We start from the raw sequence: 23,987 nt of genomic DNA, 5'->3' as shown, positions 1-23,987 counted from the left end.
GGCGGTATTTTAAGAAACAGAGGCACAAATTTGACGATGCGTGTTGTCAGCGTTGCCATAAACCCCACTGGGGTGTAAAATAATTTACTTCACACTTTTATTCCAAACAGTTAGATCTAGTTGAGAATTTTAAAAACAAAATCTCTTATGTGACAAAATATGGCCACAAAGGCGCAACCCGGCATCCAAAAAGCTGTGTAAAACAACAGGACAAAGACAGTTTATTTAATGTTTGACCTCACCACCTTCGTTGATCTTTGTTCGTTGATATCTGCTTATTCTGAATCTGATGCAGCAACACTTTCCAAACAAGTTGGGACAGGGGCAACTAAAGACTGGGAAAGTTGTGGAACGCTTCAAAACACCTGTTTGGATCATTCCACAGGTAAACAGGTTGACTGGTAACAGGTGATAGTATCATGATTTGGGTATTAAAGGAGAATTCTGAAAAGGCTCAGTCGTTCACAAGCGAGGATGGAGCGAGGTTCATCACTTTGTGAACACATGATTGTATGAAGGATGTTACTACGTGGACTCAGGAACACTTCATAAAACCATTTTCTGTAAACACACTTCAATTGCAAATTATTTAATTCTGTTTTTATATATGTTTTATACAGAGTCCAAACTTTTTTGGAATCAGGAGACAATAAACAACCATAGTAGAATAAAAAAACAAAAAAATCTCAATATGTTTATAAAAAAAGAGTGTAAGGATGGTAATAATATGGAAGTCACACACCAACGTATTCACTTCAATTCCCAGTGGGCTTATCTTCTGTAGAGGCGGTGAGAAAATGCAGCTCCATGAGTTCCTGATCTTTCCAAAGCTTTCTTGTCCAGGTCTACTCAGATTCTAAGAACCGTCAGGGAATCTTGGGACCTTTAGCTTCAATGAGCTTTGCATTTCTGTATAACATGAATACATAAATACAAGATGGGGGGATGGTTCAATGAGCAAGACTAGAGGAAGACTATTGTTGGACTTCCTGAGTTTAACTTGCAATAAAATGTTAAGTCAGTCCAAGCCTGAGAAGTTAAATCAGTCACCGAGCAAATTCTTTATCCTTTTGCATAAATAGGTAACAAAATACTCAGATATTTGATGGTTTATTCACAGAGTTGATATACGTCATTAACAAGAGCTTGTCTACAAATTCAAGAGAAGCTTCAGTGGCCAAAACTCAGCAAAACTATTAAAAACCTGCAACGTAACGATTATTCTCATTATTAATTAGCTAAAAAATGGCCATCACAATTTCATAAAGCCAAAGCTGATGTCTTCAGATAGACTGACACAAAACCAGAAGATACTTAGTTCACATAAGACGAAGAAAAGCTGCAAAATCACAACTGAGATGCTGGAACTAGAGAATGTTTTGTGGCATTTTTGCCTGAAAAATGGTTTTAACAGTCAAAAGGTGGAGTTACATGTCGAGTAATTCATCCGGTCCAGATGTCCTGAAATAATACTGGATAACTGTGGTTGAAGCGCAGGTCATTGCAGGCCTACGCGCCTGAGGTCTTTCACCAACAGTATGCTGAACCACCACCTTCCTGCTTTATTTGGCTGCTCTGTCAGATCATGGTAATAATACTGTTTTCAGCTGCATCACAGGCTCCTGGTGGGTTAATAAAAGCAGCTGCAACGTGACACATAATTAAGACGCTTTCAGTGAATCAACAAAAGCAGTTTCATTCATCACTAAAGGCATATTTATCTCCGTGTGCATGACATCACTGATTCAGAGGAGGCGCTTTTGAAAATGTCTGACACATATATCATTATATGAATCTTTACAGAAATTTACAGTCTTTACTATTCACAGCGCTGCTAAAATTAAATCATAATTTGAACTTGAACGTTTGCAAAGCCATACATAAACTCCTTTGGACCACATGACAGCTCAGTGTAGAACCTTGTCACTACCCCAAACAATCACAATGCATAATTGCGTTACGTAAATGTTGAGCGAACTGCTTAGAATTCAGCTGCTTTCAACCGGCACAGCGTGTGGCATTCGCACAGGCCCGCTGCCTCCGAAGAGATGATTTGCAGCCGCTGTATTCGTGTTATTGTAAAATGTCTCGTCATTGCAAAGGTAGAATGCAAAGTGTCTGACTGAACTCGAGAGATAAAAGAGAAGCAATCAGGGCTGGTCCAGAAGGAATATTATTCATATAAAGGGGACAACTGATGAAGTGGCAATGGCGGTAAACATTCTGTTCTGTTAGTGGCTACCGTTTGCTTCAAGGCAGAGAGTCTCCAATGTTTCCCATCATTACTATAAGCAGAGTTCCCTCCACAGGAGCACTCAGTTTAGAGAGACAAACAAAAGCATGATGTAAATACTCTCCACAGTGAAGAAGCTCCTCTTCGCTCCTCTCTCCCCTTTCTCCCCATGATTAGCATTTCAAACAGTCCTTGTTTTGCATCAGAGCTCCATGCTTGTGTGCATGCCATCACGGCCTTGCAGGTGGTGGCCTGTCCAACCAGTCGAAAATCAGGCTCTGTGTGTGTGTGTGTGTGTGTGTGCAGGCGTGTTTGTGAGAGTGCCTCTTTGTGGTAAGGAGTAGTCCAAAGGGATCTGACCTCTTTACAAAGCTCAGAGTGAGTCTGCGGGACAGCACTGTCTACAAGTGCTACATAATCATAAATTTCTCAGTATTTGCGGTTTTCGGCTTTGATCGGCAGAGACAGAGTCACAAGCCAATGACTGGATTCACACACTGCCTCCTGAAAATCCACAAAATCTCTTTTTAAGTGTCTGCCAGCAGGCCCATCCAAACTTTGATTGAGTGCATCACAGTGTGCTCAGCATATCAAGCGCTGAAACAATGATACAGACCTTTGCAGCAGCTGTCTGTTTGGACTGGGAAAAAAGGTGCTGCGTCATTTTATCTTAAGTCAGTTGCTAATAGATTGTCCACTCCACGGGATTAACCCCAGCCAAAATTGTGTTCAAGCCAACAGAAACTGAAATAATGAGTTCCTGCAGTTTAAAGCTCAGCCAGGAGATATCTAATTAAATCTACATTGTTCTTTGCTCTATCTGACGGGGCGTTCACTGTCCTCAGAGTGCAGTGTTAGTTCAGGTGACTGCTGCAGGCTGGGATGGGTTTGTGCTGATTAGATGCTACCGCGCCACCTGAAAACAAGAACATGTGAAGTTACAAACTCTGATTTTGTTCATTTGCATCACAATTATCTCAATATATTCCACACAAGATAAAGCTGAGGGACATGATGAAATGTTATCAAATTCTGTTCTACTTTCTGCAATAGTCTAATCATAGTTTAGAGATAGAGCTACTTCATATCTCAAGAGTTTTGAGGGTGGTGTCCTATTTAAGCTTTTGCTGAACTGAAAGCATAACAGCAAAAGTATATGAAGTTTGTGTTTATCTGCTTTAGCCTAAGATGTGATCGTTAGCATTCCCAGCTAACTAGCTTGCCTACAGTCGCGACCAAGCAATATTTCAAAAAGCAAAAGGCACTTTGGGTTCGAAGTTAGATTAGAAAAATATCTGATCATGCCTGCAACGTGTAGTGTGTATGCTAGGATGCTATTAATCAGACTTTAGAGTAACGATAGCGGCTCTGCCCTGTTCTCTGTTTGGTTTGGGAAAGTTTGCACTTCATCAATTCCTGCCGCATTTGCGTCGGGTAGCATCGTGTTCATCAAACTCTCTGGATATTCCTCAAATCCTTTTCTCTTTAAACGTGAAGAATACAGTTTGAAAATCTGGACATTAAAGCTAAAATCTAACCACTGTGTTGCTTGTCCAAGTTCTGTTTTTCAAATGCGAGCATCCACACCATCGATGGGTTATGTTACAACAAATGACATTTTAGCATTTTTATATACAATAAAAAAGATTTTAAAAACGCTAGCTTTTCCCTCCAGTGAACAAATACATATTTAAGAGCCCCTTTATAGAGTTCCCTTCAAACAAATCAGCTAGCAGACAGTAGACAGGACACAACATTTTCAACCAACTTATGGAGTTTTAGAGTTATTGTTAGCGCTAGCTTGAGCTAGCTAGCTACAGCTAGTAAAATCTGCTAGGATTAGTCTGCGTTTTAGCCGACAACTTCCTGCTTTTGTTTACTTTTGTTATCATTGTAAACTGTATATATACTATGTGAGAGCAGATAGCCAAAAGAAAAGGTCAACCTTCCCTTCCAGTGCTGGAAAGTACATTTACTCAAGTACTGCACTTAAGCACAACTTTGAGGTACTTGAACTTCACTTGCATATTTCCATGTTCTGCTACAGAGGCAAAAATAGCCTATTGTAGTTTTTACTCCACTGCATTTCTATGATTACTTTAGTCACCAGTTACTTTGCAGATTCATATTGACAATGCAAAATAAAATGGACAGCATTTAGGTGGCGCGTTGCTAGTCTTACCAACAACACAAGCATTATTCACCCATTCACACGCACACTTATACACTGGCGGCAGAGGCTAGATGCAAGGTGCCACCTGCTCATCAGGAGCACCCAAGGACACTTCAACACAAAGTGTCCTTGACCAAAGCACTATCATAGGATAAGATTGGACTATTGATGCATGGGGGTAAATTCATAAGTTAACCAGCAGTATAAGTAAAGGTGTGGTAAGGTATAAGGTACAATTAGCCCCACCTTTAACAGCTGCAATATTTAAGTGATGTACATATTTATGCATTGATACTTATATTCCAATAATATAACGTTATTCTGAAATAGGCCATTCTGCATGATGAGTACTTTTATTCTTATGGTGCTATAACATTTTGAATGCAGGACTTTCACATGAAACACGTTTTTCTACACTGTGGTGTTGCCATTTTTACTTCCAGTCAGTAAAAGATCTGAGTATTTCTTCTGCCACTGTTCTCTTCTGTTTTATTCTGTTGTTCAGTAGTATAATCTGATGGACCACATGACTGCTGGGTATCTTTTGATCACTGGCTACATGCTGCCAGCACTAACTTGCCCCTGCTTCACTGTAGTATTTTTCCCCCAGGAATCATCCATAAAACAGCCCAACATGTGAGAAAGTGCATTTCTAAATGTGCTGGGGTTTCCTTTGGCCGTCAGATTTAATTACATGGGTTTTAGTGTTCAGTATTAGTTTACAGCTTATTTCATGTTTGTCCTCTTGGCCCCATCATTCACCAGATTATAGAATTAGGTTTTCTGAGCCCACTGTGCCTGCTGAAGAGCAAGAGGGTTGATATGGCCAATGGGAGCAGCGATTATGCTTGATTGTGGAATCCTTCAGCATCAAAGAAGAGCTTACTAAAATAAGGCTTTGTGACGAGTATTCACAAGTCTGTCAGCCCCTGTTTTGCATGAGAGTAATGCAATAAAAAGAGAGCAGATTTACTGAGCGGCTGCATTTAAGCGTCTATAAATACCATGTCTTTAACTAAAGCCATTTTGTGTTATGTCTTTAGTCCAGCGAAGGTGCCGTTGTGACTCTAATGCAGGCCCTCTCCTCACCTTTGTGGTCTTAACTTTGTTTCCAGAGATGCATGACCAGCCAGTGAGGTCAGGGAGAACTCGGCACTCCTCCCCCTCAAGACACGGCTCCATTTTACACCACCACTTCTGACGCACAATAGAGGCTGGAGAAAAACACGCCACAGCAGAAGGTCACTTTTTAGACAGAAGGACTTAAAAAAAAACACTTGTTTGGAAAAAAAATGCCTGAATCAGATGTCACACTCTCTGGTCCTTGAAAGCCTCAGTAGCAGTGGACACCGGTAAAACGGACTAACCTGGCTCTACTTTGGCAAATAATTTATTCATGTCATGTCAGAAATTTGTGGTGAAGAGAGGCAGAAGAGGGTCTCAGTACCTTCAACACAAGAGGGCCGAGCCCTTGTTGTCCCCGCCACCTGTCCTGGGAAGCAGGAGCACTTTACTGTTTGAGAGCGTTCTTCAATCTTGTTCTTATTGCAGCAACGATGAGCAGCAACCACTTCACAAGTCCCTGTCCTCTCCTGCTTTGACCCTGAGGAGGAGAATTTAGAGAAAAAAGGAGAGTTTTTTTTATACTATACTTTGCATACAAGTCAAAGCAGTGACTTGAGTGAGTTCAGCCTCTCCAAATGGTAGCACTACAGTAAAACTGCTATGGTTTCTTGGCTTTATTAGATGTCAAATTTAGCTAAATAGTCTTTTTGTTTTACACTCATGCAGATGACCAAGTAAGCAACGCAATTACTTCAGCCCTAATTTTGATGTTTCTGAAGCTACAGCACCACCAAGTGGATAAAAACCATCATTAGCAGAATAAACAGCATGAACAGAAATATCTGCCCCACATTTGCCTGCCTCTGCATCATTTCACAGAAAAAAACAAATAAAAGGAGCTGAATGTGTTTTTATTTTTTGTAATTATCACACCACTGATGCTCAAACTGAGCTTTCAACTGAATGGGTGCAACTACACTGAAGTAAAAACATAAAGAGGAAAACCCATTCATGCATATTGCTAATTTAGAACGGAGGTGTCTTTCTGGCTGCCTGACAAGCAACACCTGCGGGACTGAACAAAAACACACACACACAAAAAAAAAAACAACAACAACTGAACAACAAAAGATAAAACTGAGTAGCAGAATTCAGTTTTTTCTTCCTTCCTGCCCTTTTCAACACATTATCCCTCCTTGGAGGGGGCATGGCCACTAGGTTGAGAGCCAGTGGATTAAACCATCTAAAGGTGTATAAAGTAGTTAAAATGCTGCTTATGCATTAATCCATCTGTATCTAATGTAATGTATAATAATATATCAGTCACAGGGGACGTTTTTCTGCAGAACCGATATTTTAAAGGTGCAATATGTTCTATATATATATATTCTTTTGTTAAAATGACTAGACCTATGTTATATGTTTTGTTGAGTTGTGTGCTTATATTATCCCAAATGTTTCCAACAATGTTCAAATCCGGAGAAATCTTTAATTTATTCAAGGTAACGGTGTCTTTCATTGTTGATGCCAACACAGAAAACACCAGATGATGCGTCAAAGAGCGAGGAAGAGAGCTGGCTAACTTAACGAAAACACAAAAAAAACTTTAATACATGACCTTGCCTGTGAATATTTCTCCCATGATCCCACGTTACTTCATGATGTCAACAAACTACGTGTTTTATTATCATTGTTTTTATTGAGTGACCCCTAGTGGCAGAAATTCCATGCTGTGTGTTTAAGTCTTTTTGCCGGTGATACTTCTGTACTTTAACTGAGGGAGGATTTTAAATTAGTGACTTTAACTTGGAGTACTTTTACATGGTTTGATTGGTTCTTTTATTGAGGTAAAGGTTTTTAATATTTCTTCCACCACTGCAACATGCAACACTATGCTGGATGTAATTGCATTCAGCTGACTGAGCAGCAACAGTCCTTTTTACAGCATCTTAACATAAATGCTCTCATCTGTGGATTATCTGTCTTACTACCAGGTTTGGAGTAAACATGAAAAGCTACATGTACAGCTACGTCTCTGTGTCTAATGAGAAGCGCAGCGAGTTTCAGGTTCTTGTTGCTTAAACTGAACCCCACCAGGCTGATGACCAGGAGCCATAATGAGCCCCTCAGGGGGTGTGGCTGGTCTGGTTGGGTCTGATACCTACCTGTCTGTCCTCGGGAGCTTTGGTTGCCAGTGGACACTGGCTGGCTGCAGAAGGCTACTATACAAAGAAGCAGGAGGCTCCAGTGTAATATGTTCAGCTTCATCCTGCCTGCACAGAGAAAGAGGTTCATGCACACTTAGAATTGGGTCAACAGTTTTCTCTAAAGTGCGTGACCATGAAGTCAAGTAATATGGCTTTTTTAAATGCTTCAAATGTCTCCTGACTCTTGATATGTGGAGCATAAGGTAATTGCGTCTATTTGCTCAATTATGACTCTCACATCACTAAGCTAAGCCAAGGCAAATCAAAGAAATGCCAATAAAAGCCCAATCAGAGGCAACTTTGGAGGCAGATGAGAGTGTCCTTACACTCATTCCTGACTCATATTATCCCCTCAGCTGTAAACAGCTCCGCATTCAAAGCTAAACTCTCCCCCCAAAACAAGTTGCAGGCCTGTTCCACGTGAGTCACGCAAAAACTGGGACGTGGACTTGTCAGACTACAGCAGCAACTAATGCAGGAGAAAGAAGACAAGAAGTAGCCTTAAACATCACTACTGAATTCATTCTTTTTCTTAAGGCATTTCCATTAATCTCTCAACCCCTTATCTATATCAAATGTAGGCCTGCAGCGACTGTTTTCATTAGTGATGAAACTGCATATTAGTTTGTCAATTAATAGTTCAGCCAATAAAATAAATGGCCTTCACAATTTCCCAGAGCCAAAGCTTCGAAGTGCCAAAACTTAAAGATATTCAACTTACAATCATGCAAAGCAGAGAAAAAGCAGCAATTCCTGACATTTTAAAGGCTGGAATCAGCAAATGTTTGGCATTTTTATTTGAAAAATGCTGATTAATCGATTGTCAAAATAGTGTGCAATTAATTTTCTGTTGCTTGATGAATTAATTAATTGAATTTTAGCGCTCTACATTTGTATTCTGCATCGTTCCTCATTAATCAGTGCTTAATTACTCTTTTTGGTCATATTTGTGTCAAAGCATCAAGCCAGTCCAACCTATTACTGTTATATACAGACATGTACATATATTCTATATTACACAATGTCATCAATAAGTCTGCCTGGCCTATAGGCAATGTGTATACACATTTTAACATTTAATTACAGAATAAGCAATATAATGTATTAAAATAAAAGACATGGCCTATTGAGGTTTGCCCAATAAGCTACTGCTGAAAACATACTTTTGTGAGTGAATAAATTTAATATTTTAATTATTCAACCACTTACCTGCGCTCAGGTTATTGATGTAAATGACAAGCCGCTGCTGAAGCCTCCATCACTGTTCGGCTCAGCATCATGCAAAACACATACTCGTTTCAGCCAGGATGCAAAAGTTTACAGCAGATGTCATCCTCCACTTTTTCAAGTCTTTTCTGCCTCAATTCAAAGAAAGAAGGGGGGGGGGGGAAATCGCGAGACCACCTGTTCAGCTGCTAAACGAGATAAGAGCCGCGAGCTGAAAGGAAACCTGCGGGTTTCACACCTCAGCTCCTCTTCCTGGAGTCGCTGCACCTCTCAGGCGCGATGCGATGCGAGAGATGCGCCGGTCTGTGAACACAGTGGGATCACTGCGACGAGCAAAGCCCGTCAGCTTTTCCCGTCGGGAAAATTAAAACTTAATCAAGACAGAAACCATCTGTCTGGAGGACAATGCGCGGTCACTTTCATTAGCGCGCTAAGAAGCTTTAAGGAAGTATTGACATCCTGTCGCTCAGTGACAGAGGATATAAACTGCATCTGAAGGCCAAGTCCTGCGGTTTGCTCTCTGCTCACCACATATTTTGCTTACTTTAAGCCCACAAATAAAAAACAGCTTCTTTTTCTTAAGCTGTCACTTTGCCAAGCAGCAAAGGTGAGACTTCACACCTGTGGACTGCCTCACAAGATTCAGATTTACAGCTCACTCATTTATCAAATCGCACAACACTGAGAAATAATTATTAAATTAGGCCTCACCAGAAAAGTCCCCAAACACATGAGGCTAAAAGAGGCTTCGTCTACAACCATGATAATAAAACTTTATTGGAGCACAGTGCACGTCATTATTCTCTTTTCATTAACAGGGAAATAGCTACAATATAAGTCAACACATGACAAATACACCAAGAAGTAAACCATGTTACTAATAGAAAAAATGTTAAATGACTTCATATTCATATGACAACCGATCCTGTCCCACGTGTGGAAGCGTCTTATTTACATCATCTCAAATGTGCTACTGCGACATCACAGTCAGCCTGCGATGCGTGAGCCGCTTTGCATTGAGCTGCAGTCGTTCTGACATCAGTGCCGCGCGTTGTGATGGATGCTCAGGTGGTGAAATTGAGCTTGAAGAGAACCGTCTGGGGCGTGGTGACGTCAGCCACGGCGAGCTCCTGCCCGTCCGACAAGCCCAGCTCTGCATCAGAGGAAAAAACGGATTACACGTACGATAGCGTGAATGTCAGCAGCTGCAGGTCACTGACAGGGAATGATCAATACGGCTTCTTATTACCTTTCAGAGTCTTGCAGAGGTTTGGCCTGGTCCGTTCCTCGATGGATTTAACAGACTGGAATAAAAATCACAGTTTAATGGTGGTTTATAATAAAATGCAGGTACTCAAACACAATGCAGCATTCTCAGAGACTGTATGTTACCTGCAAATACAGCGTTTTATTCTTCCCTTCCAGAGTTGTGGTGATAGCTGGGGATTTCATCTGTCTGGAAAACATTCATGCACAATTGTAACCTGGCTGTTGTTATTCTTCCCAAAGAAGCATCACAAAATGTTTTGAGAATACTCACAGAGAGGCGTTCTCTGTTAGGTACTCTAACACCTCCTGTAATTTGGCAGAGGGAGGGAATTGGAGATCCTGAGGCACCTGGCTGCAGGCTGAACAATTTTCCTGCCAATCACAGATGATAAAGCATAAACTAGTTATTCTGGGTCTATCAAAATGTGCACGGTGGTTACGGTTATTGACATTTAGGGCTCAACAAACCTTTCGCTCAGCTTCAAAAGTGTAGGTGTACAGTCCATCCACGTCATTGAAGACCAGGTAATTATTTAAGGGAATATACGCGCTGCAAAATAAAATCTAAAGTTTAATAATGTTCGTTTGACAGATCAGCAGATAATTGGGATTAGAGAGTTTTTTTTCTGCTCCGAACCTTGTAGCAATTTTAAAAACTTCCGTGGCACAGGCAGCTATGGAGAACAAAGACAAAATGTAGTCTAGTTATGTGGATTGTACAGTTGTTTAAGTACAATAAATCATAATTGACTGTCCGCTAAATCCCTCCTCCATACAGTATCTGTCCAATCACAGCTTAGCAACTAGTAATGAGCCGGTGTGTATTGTGCAATTAAGTATAAATCCAACTACACTCAGGACATCCAAACGAGGTCATGATGGAACAAATTTAATTCAATTCTTCTTTGAAATACTGCACTACACACAGTGAACAGGTGGTTTTTGAGCACTCAGCAACTTTCCCAGTCTTTTGTTGCCCCTGTCCCAACTAAATATATTGTCTTTGTACTGTTTTCCATTGAGTATATGTCAAAAAGGATTAGCAAATCATCACATTCTGCTTTATTTATGAAATTTATTTAAATAAGAACAATGCTGTTTCTTTATTTCAGTGTCTTCTACATGGATCACCACCTAGTGAGGATGTAAACTGGGACGTCTAACAGTTTTCAGCGAAATCACAGAATTAGTAGTAACTAGCAGTAACGGCATTAACAGTCATTTTAGCCGACAAAATGAACAGTCATTGGTTAGAAATAAGAAGCCTGGTTTATTTACTTCGGCACAAAATTGAAAACTCCTAGTTTAAAAAAAAATGAGAAAACAAATTCGAGTGCTAAATCTGCCGCCGTCGTCATTGTAAACTGCATGTGAACAACGAGTTTGGCAGGCGTAGCAACAGTAACCACAGGCGGCTTAGCCAAGGGTCCATTTTTTTAATTTAAGATATTCCAGAAAATTTCACACCTTTTGTTCTCAAGTGTTTTCTGTGACCATCTCTGAACAGAAAAAGCCTCTGCATTAAAATAATATTTGAGTTTCCTACCAGCAATAACAGCATTAGTTGACGCCACAGCAGGGATGATCCTCTTCACGACACCTGCGGCACAAAAACAGCGTGGAGTTAAATTACAGCACACGATTACACATATGTGTTGAACAAATGATGAATTCACATGTTCACCTTGAGTGAGTCTGTATGTCACTCCTGTAATGTTAAACTCTGCAGCTCTTTCCTGAGCTCTGTCAAACACCCACTGGATGTGCTCTGGACTGTCTCCGTCTAAGCTGGTCTCTAGTGGAGAGGAAGACCCTGGTTGTCAGCTTTTATTGTAATAATGGACACAGGTAGAAGGTCAAATAATGTGATTAGATGTGTTAAAAGAAAGAAAAAAAGAGATACAAGTGTTTCAGGTTACCTCCAAACGGCTTTTCTTTGGGCCACTGTAAGATTCTTGCATATTCGATGCAATGTTCTGGTAGTCGAGGCATTGATGCAATGGTGCACATGGGGAAGTTAATCTGTGGACAGCAGAATTTAAGTAAAGCATAAATAAGTGTATTTAAAGGAGCACTAGAAGCTCTTTTCCCCATTCTGCACAGAGAAATCAAAGAATACAACAGCTACAATGCCAAAATGATAACATAACTGCTTGATGGAAACATTGAACATCAAATCCTTACTTGATTTTTGTACTTTATTTCCTGTGTGTTTTAGCATTTTGGGAGAAAATAACCACTGCTGTGCTGTGCATATGTGTTTCTCCACTTTTCCTGCGCTACGTCTTCTCAGTCTGGTAGTTCTCACTGCTTATGTTTATGACCCAAGTCTTTTCCTTCTCCAAACAAACAGCTGCTGCTGCAGATGGAAAAGTGCACCACAGATGCTTTCACCCACCCAAAAGGCAAGCTGAACAGCAGATGTGAAAGCTTTTGTAACAAGTTAATAGGATGATTAACTATTCTGTCACATCATGCATCCACTAATAACAGAGAAAACGGTATTTAGCATATGTATGTGAATCTTTAAAGTGAAACTAGAGGATAAATTGTTGGTGAAAGTGACCTGTGGCGGGTACAACTCCAACGTGCAGTCGATGCATGCAGTCATGCCGGGCAGAATGACGCGAGCGTTTCCTTTGAAGCCCTCTGTGCCTCCATCGATGAGGGGGATGATGGAGCTGGGATCCAGGGCCCCATCTTCATAGCTCAGGAGGGATATCTAGAGAAGACAATGCGAGTCACGACGCCCCATAGATTACACGTATATGCTCCTGATACATAAAGACAACACTGACACACAAGATGTAAATCAAATGCATCTTTGCCTACCAGCATCCCATTCATCCAGCGTCTGGCAATGATGGAGTCCAGCCCGCAGACGATGATGTGGAACTCTGTAAAGAGATTAAACCTCTGAGATGCTTCCTCTGTCAGCTCTGCTAATGCACAGATCAAGTAACAAAAACACTTACGCCTGTAGAAAGACTCATCAAAGTCCTGGATCTTTTTAAAGTGACTGCATGTTATTAATAAGGAATAAAAATCAGGGTCAAGATATTTTATACAGTGTGAACTAAATCTGAGTTGTTTTTCCAGCTGTACAAACTGTTGCTGCAAAGGATACGGGACAACTTTACATCCCGGGATGCGACTGTTGATGAAGTCGGCAGCCACTTCTGCCTTCGGTCGTCCAACATCTTTGGGTCTAAATAGATGCATATAACAGATAATTATAGGACATGTGAGATGCTGAATATAATCTTATTTAATCAAACTGGAACTGTACTACAGTCACCTAGAGGAAAATTCATGTCATTCAGCCCCAGATACTGTGACATGGTGTTGATATTCACCTGAGGGCTGTCAGACCATTACATCATGTTATGTTCTTTGATAAGCATTATGTTAATAATTCAATAAAATATTATATAAATGTAGACGAGAACCTCACACATTTGTGGCAAATTTGCAAACCGTAAAAAAACATTTTAAATAATCATTTTTCACCACATTCTGTATTTGTCAAATATTAAACTACCAGTAATACTATCAGGAAGGGTGAGAATAGAGGCGAACCCTACCTGAAAAGGAACTGCCTGTTGAGGTTGGACACGTCAATTGTGTCCATGTCAACCACATGAATGAGACGAAACCCAGACAGGGCCTAAGTAAGAATTTATGTAAAGATGCAACCAGTGAGGACAGTTTGCGTTGGCTCATTTTACATATGAATAAGTACACCAATTTAATCTAGACTAAAGATATTTCCTACCAGATCTTTGAGGAGTTCACATCCCAGTCCTCCTGCGCCAATGACCAGAATTTTACATGTTTCCAACAAGAACTGCAAAGACTGAGATGGAAGAAACACAATATTTAAAAAATAAAACATGTGCTTTGACCTGAAATACTACCACTATCACACCTGACAGTTTCAGTTTAACACGAGAATAAAACGATATCCGTTTCCATGGACGTGTGTTTCTACGTCACCTCAGTGCTCGGCTCAAAGTCTGGATGGGTGAACGGGCCGGGCCTCTCCAAAAACTTCCTCACGTGATTCCACCGGCCGTCCCAGTTGCAACCACCGTCCCTGTGACCACCATCTACTGCCATTCTGGACACACAACACACAAAGATACACTGAACCTATACTAGAGCTTAAATTAGAGCACTCCTCCCTACAAATCTTCCTCATAACGGCATTTGTCCCCTGTTTTTACTTGAAAGTTTTGTAAAGATGGTGGAGAAAGAAAGCAGTTGACCCTATTAAAACATGGGGATTAATACATAAAATCAAATAGATATAAGGAGGAAAAACAAGCTGCCATTCTATAATTCACCCACTGTGCAAAGATGAAGACACTAGCCAAAAAAACTAGCCATGTCCTACATTTGAAAATGGTGCATTTCATTCCTCTCGATTGCACGGCCAAAGTGACTGTCTGCTAGGACAGTGGTTCCCAACCTGGGAGTCAGGATTGAAATAGTGACCTAAGGGTCCCTCTACTGATGGCTACAAAAGCTGGGAACCACTGTAGTATGAGATGTTAGTCACTGATCGCAGTGCAGCAAGTTTATCAGGAAGGCAGACTAACAACAAAGATGGCTGAGACTCTTCATAAATACAATTGCATTTATATAGACTTATCTTTATAGTATACTGGTATGCATTTAGAATAAAATAAATCAGTATACCTTACTGTTTTATACTAACAGGAACTACATGCAGAGGAGCTGTTTCACCAATATTTTAACACCAAGCTGTTCTGTATGTACTTCCTCCATATCTACTTTGTGCAATGCATTGTGGGTCATTAGTATAACATGTTTACTGGAATGCATCACTGACTTGTTCCCAGTTTGAACAAACTACATTGAGAAAGCCTGATCAGGATTAACATGCAGTATCTAACTGGTGCAGCTATTATGCGCTGGTCATTCCGGATTTGCCTTGCACGGAGGGTACAGGGCCGGTGCAGTACAGGGTCTCTGCGCTATGTTTGACACTGCGGATGGACACATTGTGTAAACTGTACAAACAGCTAATGCTAAAGTGTTATTTCCATGTCTCCTGGCCCAGCAGTCGCTGCTCACAGCGCAACGCAGACCTGCTGCCAGTCAGAGACCTTTATTTAGCATTCGTCACTAACTTCTCAGTCAGGTCCTCTATTCGCCTTCTTTTCTTCTCCCTGGAAGAAGAGAGGAAAACGGGGTTCAAGCATGCCGGGTTCACGACAAAAGGCGATGGTGTAGCTGTTGTAAAATGATAGATTTTGTCCATTGAGACTTACGGCTCCTCGGCATGCGCCATACTTTCACGGTCCCATGTCCTCGATTGTGGCTGCAGTGTTCCCGAGTGTCAAAGCTGCACCCAGCAATGCCAAGTACTCGTAGAGGGGAGATGTGTTTTCTCCTGCTTTAACAATAATTACAGAGCCTTTAGAGATTTTGCTCACACACCAAACTGAGCTGTATTTTGATGTGGCTTTATAGAAAATTTATTCTGTGGAGTCTCCCCGCAAAGATCTGACCATAAACAAGGTAAAAGTGTCATGTTGCTAACCCGGTGAAGCATTATATGACAGCAAGTGTACAAGACAAGACTATTTGGGCACCATTTTGCTCTGTTAATTAAGTTATAGTGATTTTAATTATATAACAGCCTGTTAACCTCTCCTCCCTGTCTTCTGACAAGAAACTCTTAAATCTTCTTTCACTAAAAAAAACTTTTAAAATGTATCTGTATGTAACATAAATAGTTTGTTTATTTGATAGCGTTTTTTTTTTTTACTTTTTTATCCACTGAAACCTTCAAATAAGGCGGTGCTGCGCATTCAACCACGCAAGTCTAAAACTCCAAACACCTCCCCGAGAATGTGACTCTCGCGAGATGCTGGGATTACGCGGGATTACGGCCTCTCGTCTGACACCCCTCCTGTAAACGCAGACGGTGATCAGCTGACCTGTCAAAATATTACGCAGCGCGTGTGCGGGTATGTTTGTGTTCCTGTGACTACACGTTGAAGACATGGCAGCCAAGATGGAGCTTGCACCCCTCAGACCGTGGGATGACTTCTTTCCCGGAGCGGACCGGTTTGCCAAACCCGAGTTCGGGGATTTAACAAAGTGGAACAACAGAGTGATCAGTAATTTGCTGTACTACCAGACGAATTATTTCGTCGTGACTCTGGTGGTTTTCCTCATTGTGGGGTAAGTTCTGGCTAATGCGGGCGGGCTAGCATCCCTGGCTCTGTGTTTAATTAGCCTGCATACCTTCTACCCACACCCATTATGACCATGCAGGCTATTTCTGTGACATTTAGCATTGTTGTGCCAAGCTTTGAGGCGCTGTAACTTTTCTGCGGACTCCGCTTTTATGGTTCGCATGGCCTGACGTGCAGCAGTTCCGCATTTTCTTACTCGTTATGATAAATATCGTAGTGGTCATTTACAGCAACTTTCACCAAGAATAACGCTGTTGCTAGCTTAAAATGCGTGCAGGTGCTTCATGTTGTCACCGGAAACGGTCAAGCACAGATCCTCTTTATATTAAAATGAACGTTACTTAGCGGGATGTAATCTTTTTGAGAACCGTAGATGCTAATTTAGATCAGAAGCTCCAACTTTTTTGCTGCTTGCTTTACATATATCAAGCTAGTTTTCTTTGAATAGAGGATGATGTAGTGGAAATCATGAGTATAGGCCTTAGTGCTGCCATCTGCCCTCTAATGGTTTACACCAGCTGGCCAGGATGTTAGTTATTGTTGTTGCCACCAGCAGGTTGTGCTGTTTGAAACAAAAAAAAAAAACAAAAAAAACAAACCCATGTACAGTGTGTCATTTTCCCTCATTCAGGTTCCTGAACCCGTTTGGCATGTTCCTGGGAGGAGCTGTGGTGGCGCTGGTCTTCATGGGTTCAGTGTGGGCCGGAGAAAACAAGGCCACAGTCAAGAACTTCAAAAGGAAGAACCCCACTCTGTTTGTCATCGGGGTGATGGTCACCAGTTACTTTCTGCTGTCTCTGTGTGGTGGTGTCATGGTCTTCATCTTTGGGATCACCTTCCCTTTGCTGTGTAAGTCTCAGCGTATGCCAGAGACCACTCCCTGTGCGACATATAATTAACAACAGTTACTGTGCCCCGTGTAATTTTAGTATCACAATCTTAAGTGTGAAATTTTTTGCACTATACTGTCTCCTAGAGAATTCCCACAATGCAATGGGAGAAGTACTGTCTATAATTAATAATCTCACAATGCTGTGTGTTAAATTGCGAAATCATCGTAAGACTATACATCTGTCAGTGCTGCAGAATGATGATGAGTCATACAAGGGAAAATCTCAATTTACTGCTCATTATAGAATGAATTATTGCGTGTCTTATTATATAGGGAGTAATGAATGAGTGTACAAGAAAGTGTTTTTGTCTTTTACTGCTAAGGATAAGAGCTTCCTTCCAGAGCTTTCAGCCACATCATGTAGCCCCTACTAAAGGGCAGAGTTTGCTAAGTTGTCATGGAGATGGCAACAATAACGACTGTTGGTGCTTCACCTGGTAAATGAAAAACATGTACATCACATAATAGATAATGGGGAAAAAATACTTTTTTTTTTTTGGTCATATCCTTTTGGTTCCCAATAGTCATACTCCCACTTGTAATTAAGGACTTGGCCCATGTAAAGTTACATTTAGTTTTGAGGAATCACACAAATTGCTTTCTATATCTGAGATTTTGGTACAGAAATACAACAAATCTGCTGACTTTGAGGCATCAGAGGAGTTCCCTCATTAACACTGTTTATCTTAATTGGATTTTCGCTTGACAAGACTTACATTTAACAAATCTGACAAATAAATGTCTTCTCACTAGGAACTAATTAAACTTTAAAGGTCCAGTGTGTAGAATTTAGTGACAGTGAGGTTGCAGTTTGCAAACAACTGAATACCCCTTACCTCACCTCTTCCCGTCCAAGTGTGTAGGAAAACCTGCAGTGGCTATGAAACTCACAAGAAACACAGTGTTTGTTTGTCCGTTCTGGGCTACTGTAGAAACATGGTGGTGTGACTCCAGCTACCTCCATAGATACAAAGGGCTCATTCTAAGGTAACAAAAATGCAATCATTCTTATTTTAAGGTGATTATACACTAATGAAAACATACTTTTGAATATTGTGTTCCATTTCTGCCTGTAGACCCTCCTAAATCCTACACAGTGGACCTTGTCTTCTTGATTTAGTGCTTGCTCTACTCTATTTCGACATTAACTTGTGTTCCCTACAGTATATTGCAAACACATGTTGGCTAATGCTCGAAAATGAAAACTGTTCAGGGGGATGGTGAGTCATACAGATGCATAGCTGAGGTTTTTCTATGGGTGAACATTTTTTTCCAAAGACTCGCTCATTCTGACTCACTGTGGGGATTGAACAGCGTGTACAGTATGACTGACGTGGATTTACTCATGACACAGAAGGTAAAATAAAGTCAGCATTGCTGGGCGGGCCGTGCTGTAGGGTAGAGGTATAGTTTTGGATTTGCTACAGCTCTCTAAATACATTTAGAGCCAGACCGTCAGCAGAGTGGTTTAGATAATTGATGGGTTGGATCGTTAGAGCAAATGTAGCAGCATCACGGCTGATAGACGAGACAGTTTGATCGCTTCCCAGGAGACCTGCCCGCTGTTGCCTGTGTTGACGGGTTGCTATGGGTTGTTGATTTGGACAGAACTACATTTACTGGCTGATGTCATGCGTTCAGTATCTGCCTGACATGGGAATAAAAGACAAGCCGATCCTTACACCTGCTTTAAAGTTCCACCAGTATCACATTTTGTTTTATTTTCCGAGATGTATTCCAGAGAAGTTTGAGTCGCTAAAATTTGTGTTTCTCTTTTCATATTAAATGAAAAAAAAAAAGAATAAACTTGCTGTTGTTTTTCCTGTAGTAATTCTGATCCATGCCTCTCTGAGACTGCGCAACATGAAGAACAGACTGGAGAACAAGATTGAGGGTGTTGGGCTGAAGAAGACCCCCATGGGCATCATCATGGACCTCCTGGATCAGCAGGAGGAGAAAATGAACAAGATTCAGGATTTTATTGAAAGCAAACTGAAGGAATAAGGCTCTAGCCAAAAGTGTGCCAAGGAAGGTCAGTGTCATACAGTATGGATTAGAATTTCCATAGAATTGTCCCATGTGTCAAGTTTGTATCCCCTCTATATGTAAAGTTACTGATGTTTGCATTCCCATACTTTTTATCCATTTTGGTTTACTTTAATCTCTTATACTTTTGTGTTAGTTGACACTATCTAAGTGTCAGATGGATAATAACATTCTAGATTTTGTGCACAGCATGGATTGGATGTTGAAAGGCAATCGCCACTAAAGGCTACCAAAGGTTTTGAGCTTTCCTGCGTCAAAAAATATTCCAAAAACAAATCATTTCCCTTGTCGATAACGTATTTTGTACCACATGACGACTGAATTATTTCAGCAAAGTGAAGCAGAAAGTCTGAACACAATATTTAATGCAGTTATTAGATTCCAGTTGTATTTGTTCAGTTTGCTACCTCAAAACAAGCATATTTAATTCTCTTCTCACTGAGTAGACCCACATGACCTAGAAACAGCCACCAACTCCCGCTGAACTGTTACCTGCTTATTACACAGCAATAACTCCCATCTTGTCACTTCAGAAGCTGTATGAATACTGATCTGAGACCAGTTTGCTTCTCGTGGAGACGTAGTTACATGGCCTGGCTAATGATACTTGAGTTTATCTATTCTTGTTCACAAAAGATTTGTGCATACAGTTTCTGGCCATACAGGCTGGCCTGAGTGTATCCCTTCTGATCACAGCTATGCAACACTGAAAAATGAATGGCAAGTGCAGCTTTATTGTTCGAATATAATGTCATGTTGTTATTTCTTATGTGTCTTTATTTTCATAATATAGCATGCAGAAATGTATATGCTGCAGGATACAAAGTACATTTTGGCAATGAGATAAAATGATTGATTAGATTTCTTAACTTTGATTTATTCCCTCTTCATTAGTAAGTACTGGACTAGAGACTTAGAGAGATCCCATGCTGTTTTTCCATCCTCTGTTGGGATCAAATCCCTTTTCCTCGTTAAACAAAAAATAAATAAATAAAATCTGTCATCTGTAATGTTAGGTGTTCGTTTTATACTGCTTATAGTAAGAGCAGCTGTTTCCTGTTGTGTTTCACACGTGCACAGTGGCAGTTTGTGCATGCTTCACAATTGGCAGTTCAGAGAGATTATGTTATATGGATGCTATATTATATATTATTTATGTTTTAAGTGACTTTTTCTTGAAAAGCGATGATTAAACCACAGAACTTGAAGTAAAACGTGGCTGTCCTCCATAAAAATAAAGATAACCTGATTTATGTTGAAGTCTTTTTTTCCAATTGAGTCACGGCGTGAATATATAGATGTATTTATTTATCACAAAATTAAGTTGTTCTTGTGCTCGTTTGGGTTAAATCTGCAGGGCGTGAATTGTAGGCGCTTGCTGAAATAGACGAAAAGCTTATTTAAAACGCTACTGAATAGTGAAGTAATGAGTATCCCCTCCAGGATTATACACGCTGTCATTCGAGTCAGTTTGGCTAATTATCAGCACGGCAGTTTTGCTACAATGATTCACTGAGAATTCATTTAGTTTGACACTGATAGCACAGTGACACAGTGCCATTTCATTTTAATAAAAAAAGAAGCAGGGAAAGAATCCCCGGGCAGAGAGCAAATGCAAATATATGGAACAGATTTTCTCCAAAATGAATCATCACACATTCAATCAAACAAACCTATTTTAAAAGTGGTTTGTTTTTTTTTTTGCACAAAATCTGAAGAATTCGTCATGTGTTTGGACAATATCCAAAAGTCCTCTGAACAAACAATACTTCCACTATGCTCTGTGCTTTGGAGATGACAAATGATGAAAGAGGTAATACGTTTTCATGTAAATTGAATGTAGGGCGTTTTGGTGACAAACTCCTTACATTTTTATGCCTTTTATTGTTACGCCAACAGCAGCAATTTAGTGAGAACACGAGTGGAAAAACAATCAGCCAATGTGTATTTAAAGTTCAGTTATCTTTCATTTTGCACAGTTCATTTGAGTAGTTTTAGAGTGACTAATACCAAATTTGTGTTAAACAAACTTTTAGTACGGTGAAGAAGAAAAAAACAGCTGAAGTTGCAGCCTTAGAGGAGTTGCGTTTCACTTGATTCCAGGACTTTCGGTAGCGGCACCTGCAAGCAGCGACAATGGAAAGCGTGAAAAGGTGACTTTGATTTCTATGACAGTATTGCTAGGACAGATTTAGTTTTAAGAGTACTCCTGAACACAGGGTCCCGACACTGTATCATGCATACTCACAGATTTGAGATAGGCCACGTTGCTCTGTTTGATCTCAGTGAGGAGCTTATCACGAGGTGTGAGCTCAACCTTTGGCGGCACTCGTCTGCGAGGGACGGGCTTCAAAGTCTTAATCACGTCCGTCAGGTTTGTTTTTTCGTCCGTCACCTCTCCGCTGCCTAGGTCCTTCGCTTTGGGAGTCTTCCTCAGTTGAAAGCTTGCCCTATCTGGTCTGCTGCTATCCCTCGGGTCCAGGTCCAGAAAAGGGTCACGCTTCTTGGGAGTGCGCTTCAGCTGGACGTCCCTTAGCGGGCTTGCTGGTTCGGCACTGGGTTGTTTGGGAGTGCTGTTGTGCTTGAGCTGCTTCTTGGGCTGCTCCGCCTGGTGTTGTGTTTGAGGTACGGAGCTCGGCGTTGTCGAGGGCGGGACGAGCCCGTGCTCCTGCAGGAGCTCTAGAGGCGGTATGTACCCGAGCATCTCAAGTAAGCCAGGAGGCAGGTTTAGACTGTTCTCATACATCTGCATCATCTCCTTCTGCTCCTTCAGCTGCTGCTGCTTCTGCTCCTCCTTCCTCAGCTGCCTCTGACGGTCGAGGTTCCTGGTTAAGATGTTGGTCACCACCATCCTGGGCCCGGGCAGCTCGAAGTGGTAGCCCATCTTCAGGAGGGTGTTGTTGGCCTTGAGCAGGCGTGAGATCTCCATCTCCGCGTGGTGACCCAGCATGTGCCTCTGGTTGTGAAAGCGCAGCTCCGTGAGAGTCTCATTGAACTGCAGGCAGCGGATGATGGCGACGATGCCCTTTCCGGTTATGAAGTTGGACTCGATATTCAGCGTCGTGATGCTGCGGTTCTCTCGCAGCATGTTGGCCAGGTTGAAGGCGATGTTTTCATCGACGCCGGTGTTGGCGATGCTGAAGGTCTTCACGTGCTTGTTCTTCTTCAGGGCGCTGACGTAGTCTAACAGCATCTCTTTGGGAATGTTTTCTATGTTGTTGAGGTTTACCTCGGTGACAGACGGGCTGTTTTTACGGATTTTGTCAAGCGTTGAATCCAAGTTTGTCTCATTTCCTGAGGGTCTTGATGTCATTTTTATATTGTTGAGTGCCAGTTTTGGAATTTTTAATTTGTTAATTTTTTTCTCTTCTTTCTGTGGGAGCTTATCGTTGGTTTCATTCATCTCGGCCTCCTCTGGAGCCTCTTTAGAAAGCGAAGAGTCTGTAGTTTTAATTTCCTCTTCGTCTTCAGCTTGAGATGTGCTGTGTTCTGGGGCTAAGCTCTCACTCTTCTCCTTTGTATCTGAAAGAGGCTGATGGTCATCTGTATTGTGTTCTGGTGTTTTTTCTGCGTTGTTGTCTGGACACACTACATGTTTGTCTGTGTTTTCATGTTCGACCGTGTCCACAGGTGACTTCACCGCTTTCTCCTCTCTCACCTCCACGTCTTTCTCTGTTTCATCCCTCTCATCAGCCTCTTCAATGATTTCCTCAATGATTTCCTCTATAATTTCCGCTCCATCTGCTCCATCTACAGCTTCTTCCTCAATAATTTCCTCTATCACTTCATACACTTCATATGCTCCGTCCTTTGTGCTTTCTTCACTTTCCTTCTTTTCAGCTTCCTCCCTCAAAGATTTCTGACGAAAACAGCAAATCAGACTAAGATTATTCCACTGTCTACTCCAAACATTATTTTCTTTTTTATCCTGGCTGTAACACAGTTGCAGGGTTAATGGCTTCTAGTGAAATGTTGATATTCTAAATTGATTCGTGCATGAACATTCGAGAGTTTGACTTCTTACCTCACTGGGGAGCAGAGTGGCAGGCACTCTTTCTTCCTCAAGCATACGTTTGGACTCTTTCTCCCAGTAGAGGTAATCAACCAGGGATCTGTGGTCGAACGTCCCCGTCGGAGGCTTCTCCGTCTGGTCCTTCTGTCGCTGTCCAACCGGTACACTCTCATCTGGGGCAATAATAACGTCCATCTCACTCTGGAGCTCCTTCAGCTCCTCAGGTGAAAGCATAGCAAGGATTTCATCCTCATCGATGTCCTCTTCATTAAGATCCTCAAGGTCTCTACTGTTGGACATGCTTGCGCTGCGTAACTTCTTTCTTCCGCTGATATCAAAAGGATAAATAACGTCTAGCTATGACTCCGGGCAGAGCAAACTGCCTCTGACTTTGACTTCAGCTACAAACCGTTTGTTCCTGCCTCATGTGGAGTCTAAAATTAAACCCTGCGAACTACATGGAAGATATTTAAGGTACAAGCGGGGGAAAGACATGCTAACATTCTTCTTTCAGCGCCTGCTCCCAGCTGGCCCGCCCATCAGGATCTTTTGGGATGACAGTTGCTTCAGGCAAAGGAAAGTGCAGGACTGACAGCAGCAGGTGGAGCATTTTCACAAGGCTGGTCGGGGGTG

The 23,987-nt window shown here is 41.4% G+C and overlaps 4 protein-coding genes across 5 annotated transcripts; 1 reads left to right on the top strand and 3 right to left on the bottom strand.

Annotated features, from left to right (window-relative positions):
• Positions 1-5,417: 5,417 nt before the first annotated feature.
• On the bottom strand, positions 5,418-7,739 carry LOC121612202 (chemokine-like protein TAFA-2). The gene is made up of 3 exons (XM_041944912.1): positions 7,637-7,739; positions 5,854-6,009; positions 5,418-5,620 (listed from the first exon to the last, which is right to left on the bottom strand). Exons 1-3 carry the CDS (start codon positions 7,737-7,739, stop codon positions 5,418-5,420), a joined length of 462 nt encoding a protein of 153 aa, XP_041800846.1.
• Positions 7,740-9,656: 1,917 nt separating this feature from the next.
• LOC121612472 (NEDD8-activating enzyme E1 catalytic subunit-like) lies at positions 9,657-15,508 on the bottom strand. 2 transcript variants are annotated; one of them, XM_041945368.1, is made up of 18 exons: positions 15,472-15,508; positions 15,331-15,369; positions 14,171-14,294; positions 13,950-14,030; positions 13,759-13,841; positions 13,302-13,382; positions 13,150-13,193; positions 13,007-13,071; positions 12,741-12,896; positions 12,094-12,196; positions 11,859-11,969; positions 11,721-11,774; positions 10,812-10,848; positions 10,643-10,724; positions 10,446-10,546; positions 10,298-10,361; positions 10,155-10,209; positions 9,657-10,058 (listed from the first exon to the last, which is right to left on the bottom strand). In XM_041945368.1, the coding sequence occupies exons 1-18, from the start codon at positions 15,489-15,491 to the stop codon at positions 9,970-9,972; spliced, it is 1,389 nt and encodes a 462-aa protein (XP_041801302.1). In that variant the 5' UTR covers positions 15,492-15,508; the 3' UTR covers positions 9,657-9,969. The 2 variants fall into 2 exon arrangements, with proteins under 2 accessions (XP_041801302.1, XP_041801303.1); XM_041945369.1 differs by having other exon boundaries at positions 15,307-15,369; positions 15,472-15,507.
• A 656-nt stretch (positions 15,509-16,164) lies between these two features.
• LOC121613112 (PRA1 family protein 3-like) lies at positions 16,165-20,591 on the top strand. The gene is made up of 3 exons (XM_041946393.1): positions 16,165-16,390; positions 17,036-17,253; positions 19,125-20,591. Exons 1-3 carry the CDS (start codon positions 16,209-16,211, stop codon positions 19,298-19,300), a joined length of 576 nt encoding a protein of 191 aa, XP_041802327.1. The 5' UTR covers positions 16,165-16,208; the 3' UTR covers positions 19,301-20,591.
• A 210-nt stretch (positions 20,592-20,801) lies between these two features.
• On the bottom strand, positions 20,802-23,749 carry lmod3 (leiomodin 3 (fetal)). The gene is made up of 3 exons (XM_041946391.1): positions 23,367-23,749; positions 21,591-23,201; positions 20,802-21,463 (listed from the first exon to the last, which is right to left on the bottom strand). Exons 1-3 carry the CDS (start codon positions 23,652-23,654, stop codon positions 21,416-21,418), a joined length of 1,947 nt encoding a protein of 648 aa, XP_041802325.1. The 5' UTR covers positions 23,655-23,749; the 3' UTR covers positions 20,802-21,415.
• Between the last annotated feature and the right edge of the window lie 238 nt (positions 23,750-23,987).

The sequence above is a fragment of the Chelmon rostratus genome, chromosome 10 (assembly GCF_017976325.1).
Source record: "Chelmon rostratus isolate fCheRos1 chromosome 10, fCheRos1.pri, whole genome shotgun sequence".
Taxonomy (NCBI): Eukaryota; Metazoa; Chordata; class Actinopteri; order Chaetodontiformes; family Chaetodontidae; genus Chelmon; species Chelmon rostratus.
This window is presented reverse-complemented; position numbering and strand designations above follow the sequence as displayed.

Coding starts and splice junctions, on each gene's coding strand:
- LOC121612202 (XM_041944912.1), bottom strand. CDS start 7,739: ATGAAGCTGAACATATTACACTGGAGCCTCCTGCTTCTTTGTATAGTA. Junction 6,010..7,636: donor AAGCTCCCGAGGACAGACAG/GTAGGTATCAGA, acceptor TCTCCTCCTCAG/GGTCAAAGCAGGAGAGGACA. Junction 5,621..5,853: donor TCGGCCCTCTTGTGTTGAAG/GTACTGAGACCC, acceptor GTTTTTCTCCAG/CCTCTATTGTGCGTCAGAAG.
- lmod3 (XM_041946391.1), bottom strand. CDS start 23,654: ATGTCCAACAGTAGAGACCTTGAGGATCTTAATGAAGAGGACATCGAT. Junction 23,202..23,366: donor CCACTCTGCTCCCCAGTGAG/GTAAGAAGTCAA, acceptor TGTTTTCGTCAG/AAATCTTTGAGGGAGGAAGC. Junction 21,464..21,590: donor ACGTGGCCTATCTCAAATCT/GTGAGTATGCAT, acceptor CGCTGCTTGCAG/GTGCCGCTACCGAAAGTCCT.
- LOC121612472 (XM_041945368.1), bottom strand. CDS start 15,491: ATGGCGCATGCCGAGGAGCC. Junction 14,295..15,330: donor ATAGAGGACCTGACTGAGAA/GTTAGTGACGAA, acceptor TTGTGTGTCCAG/AATGGCAGTAGATGGTGGTC. Junction 13,842..13,949: donor GTGAACTCCTCAAAGATCTG/GTAGGAAATATC, acceptor ATTCTTACTTAG/GCCCTGTCTGGGTTTCGTCT.
- LOC121613112 (XM_041946393.1), top strand. CDS start 16,209: ATGGCAGCCAAGATGGAGCTTGCACCCCTCAGACCGTGGGATGACTTC. Junction 16,391..17,035: donor GTGGTTTTCCTCATTGTGGG/GTAAGTTCTGGC, acceptor TCCCTCATTCAG/GTTCCTGAACCCGTTTGGCA. Junction 17,254..19,124: donor GATCACCTTCCCTTTGCTGT/GTAAGTCTCAGC, acceptor TTTTTCCTGTAG/TAATTCTGATCCATGCCTCT.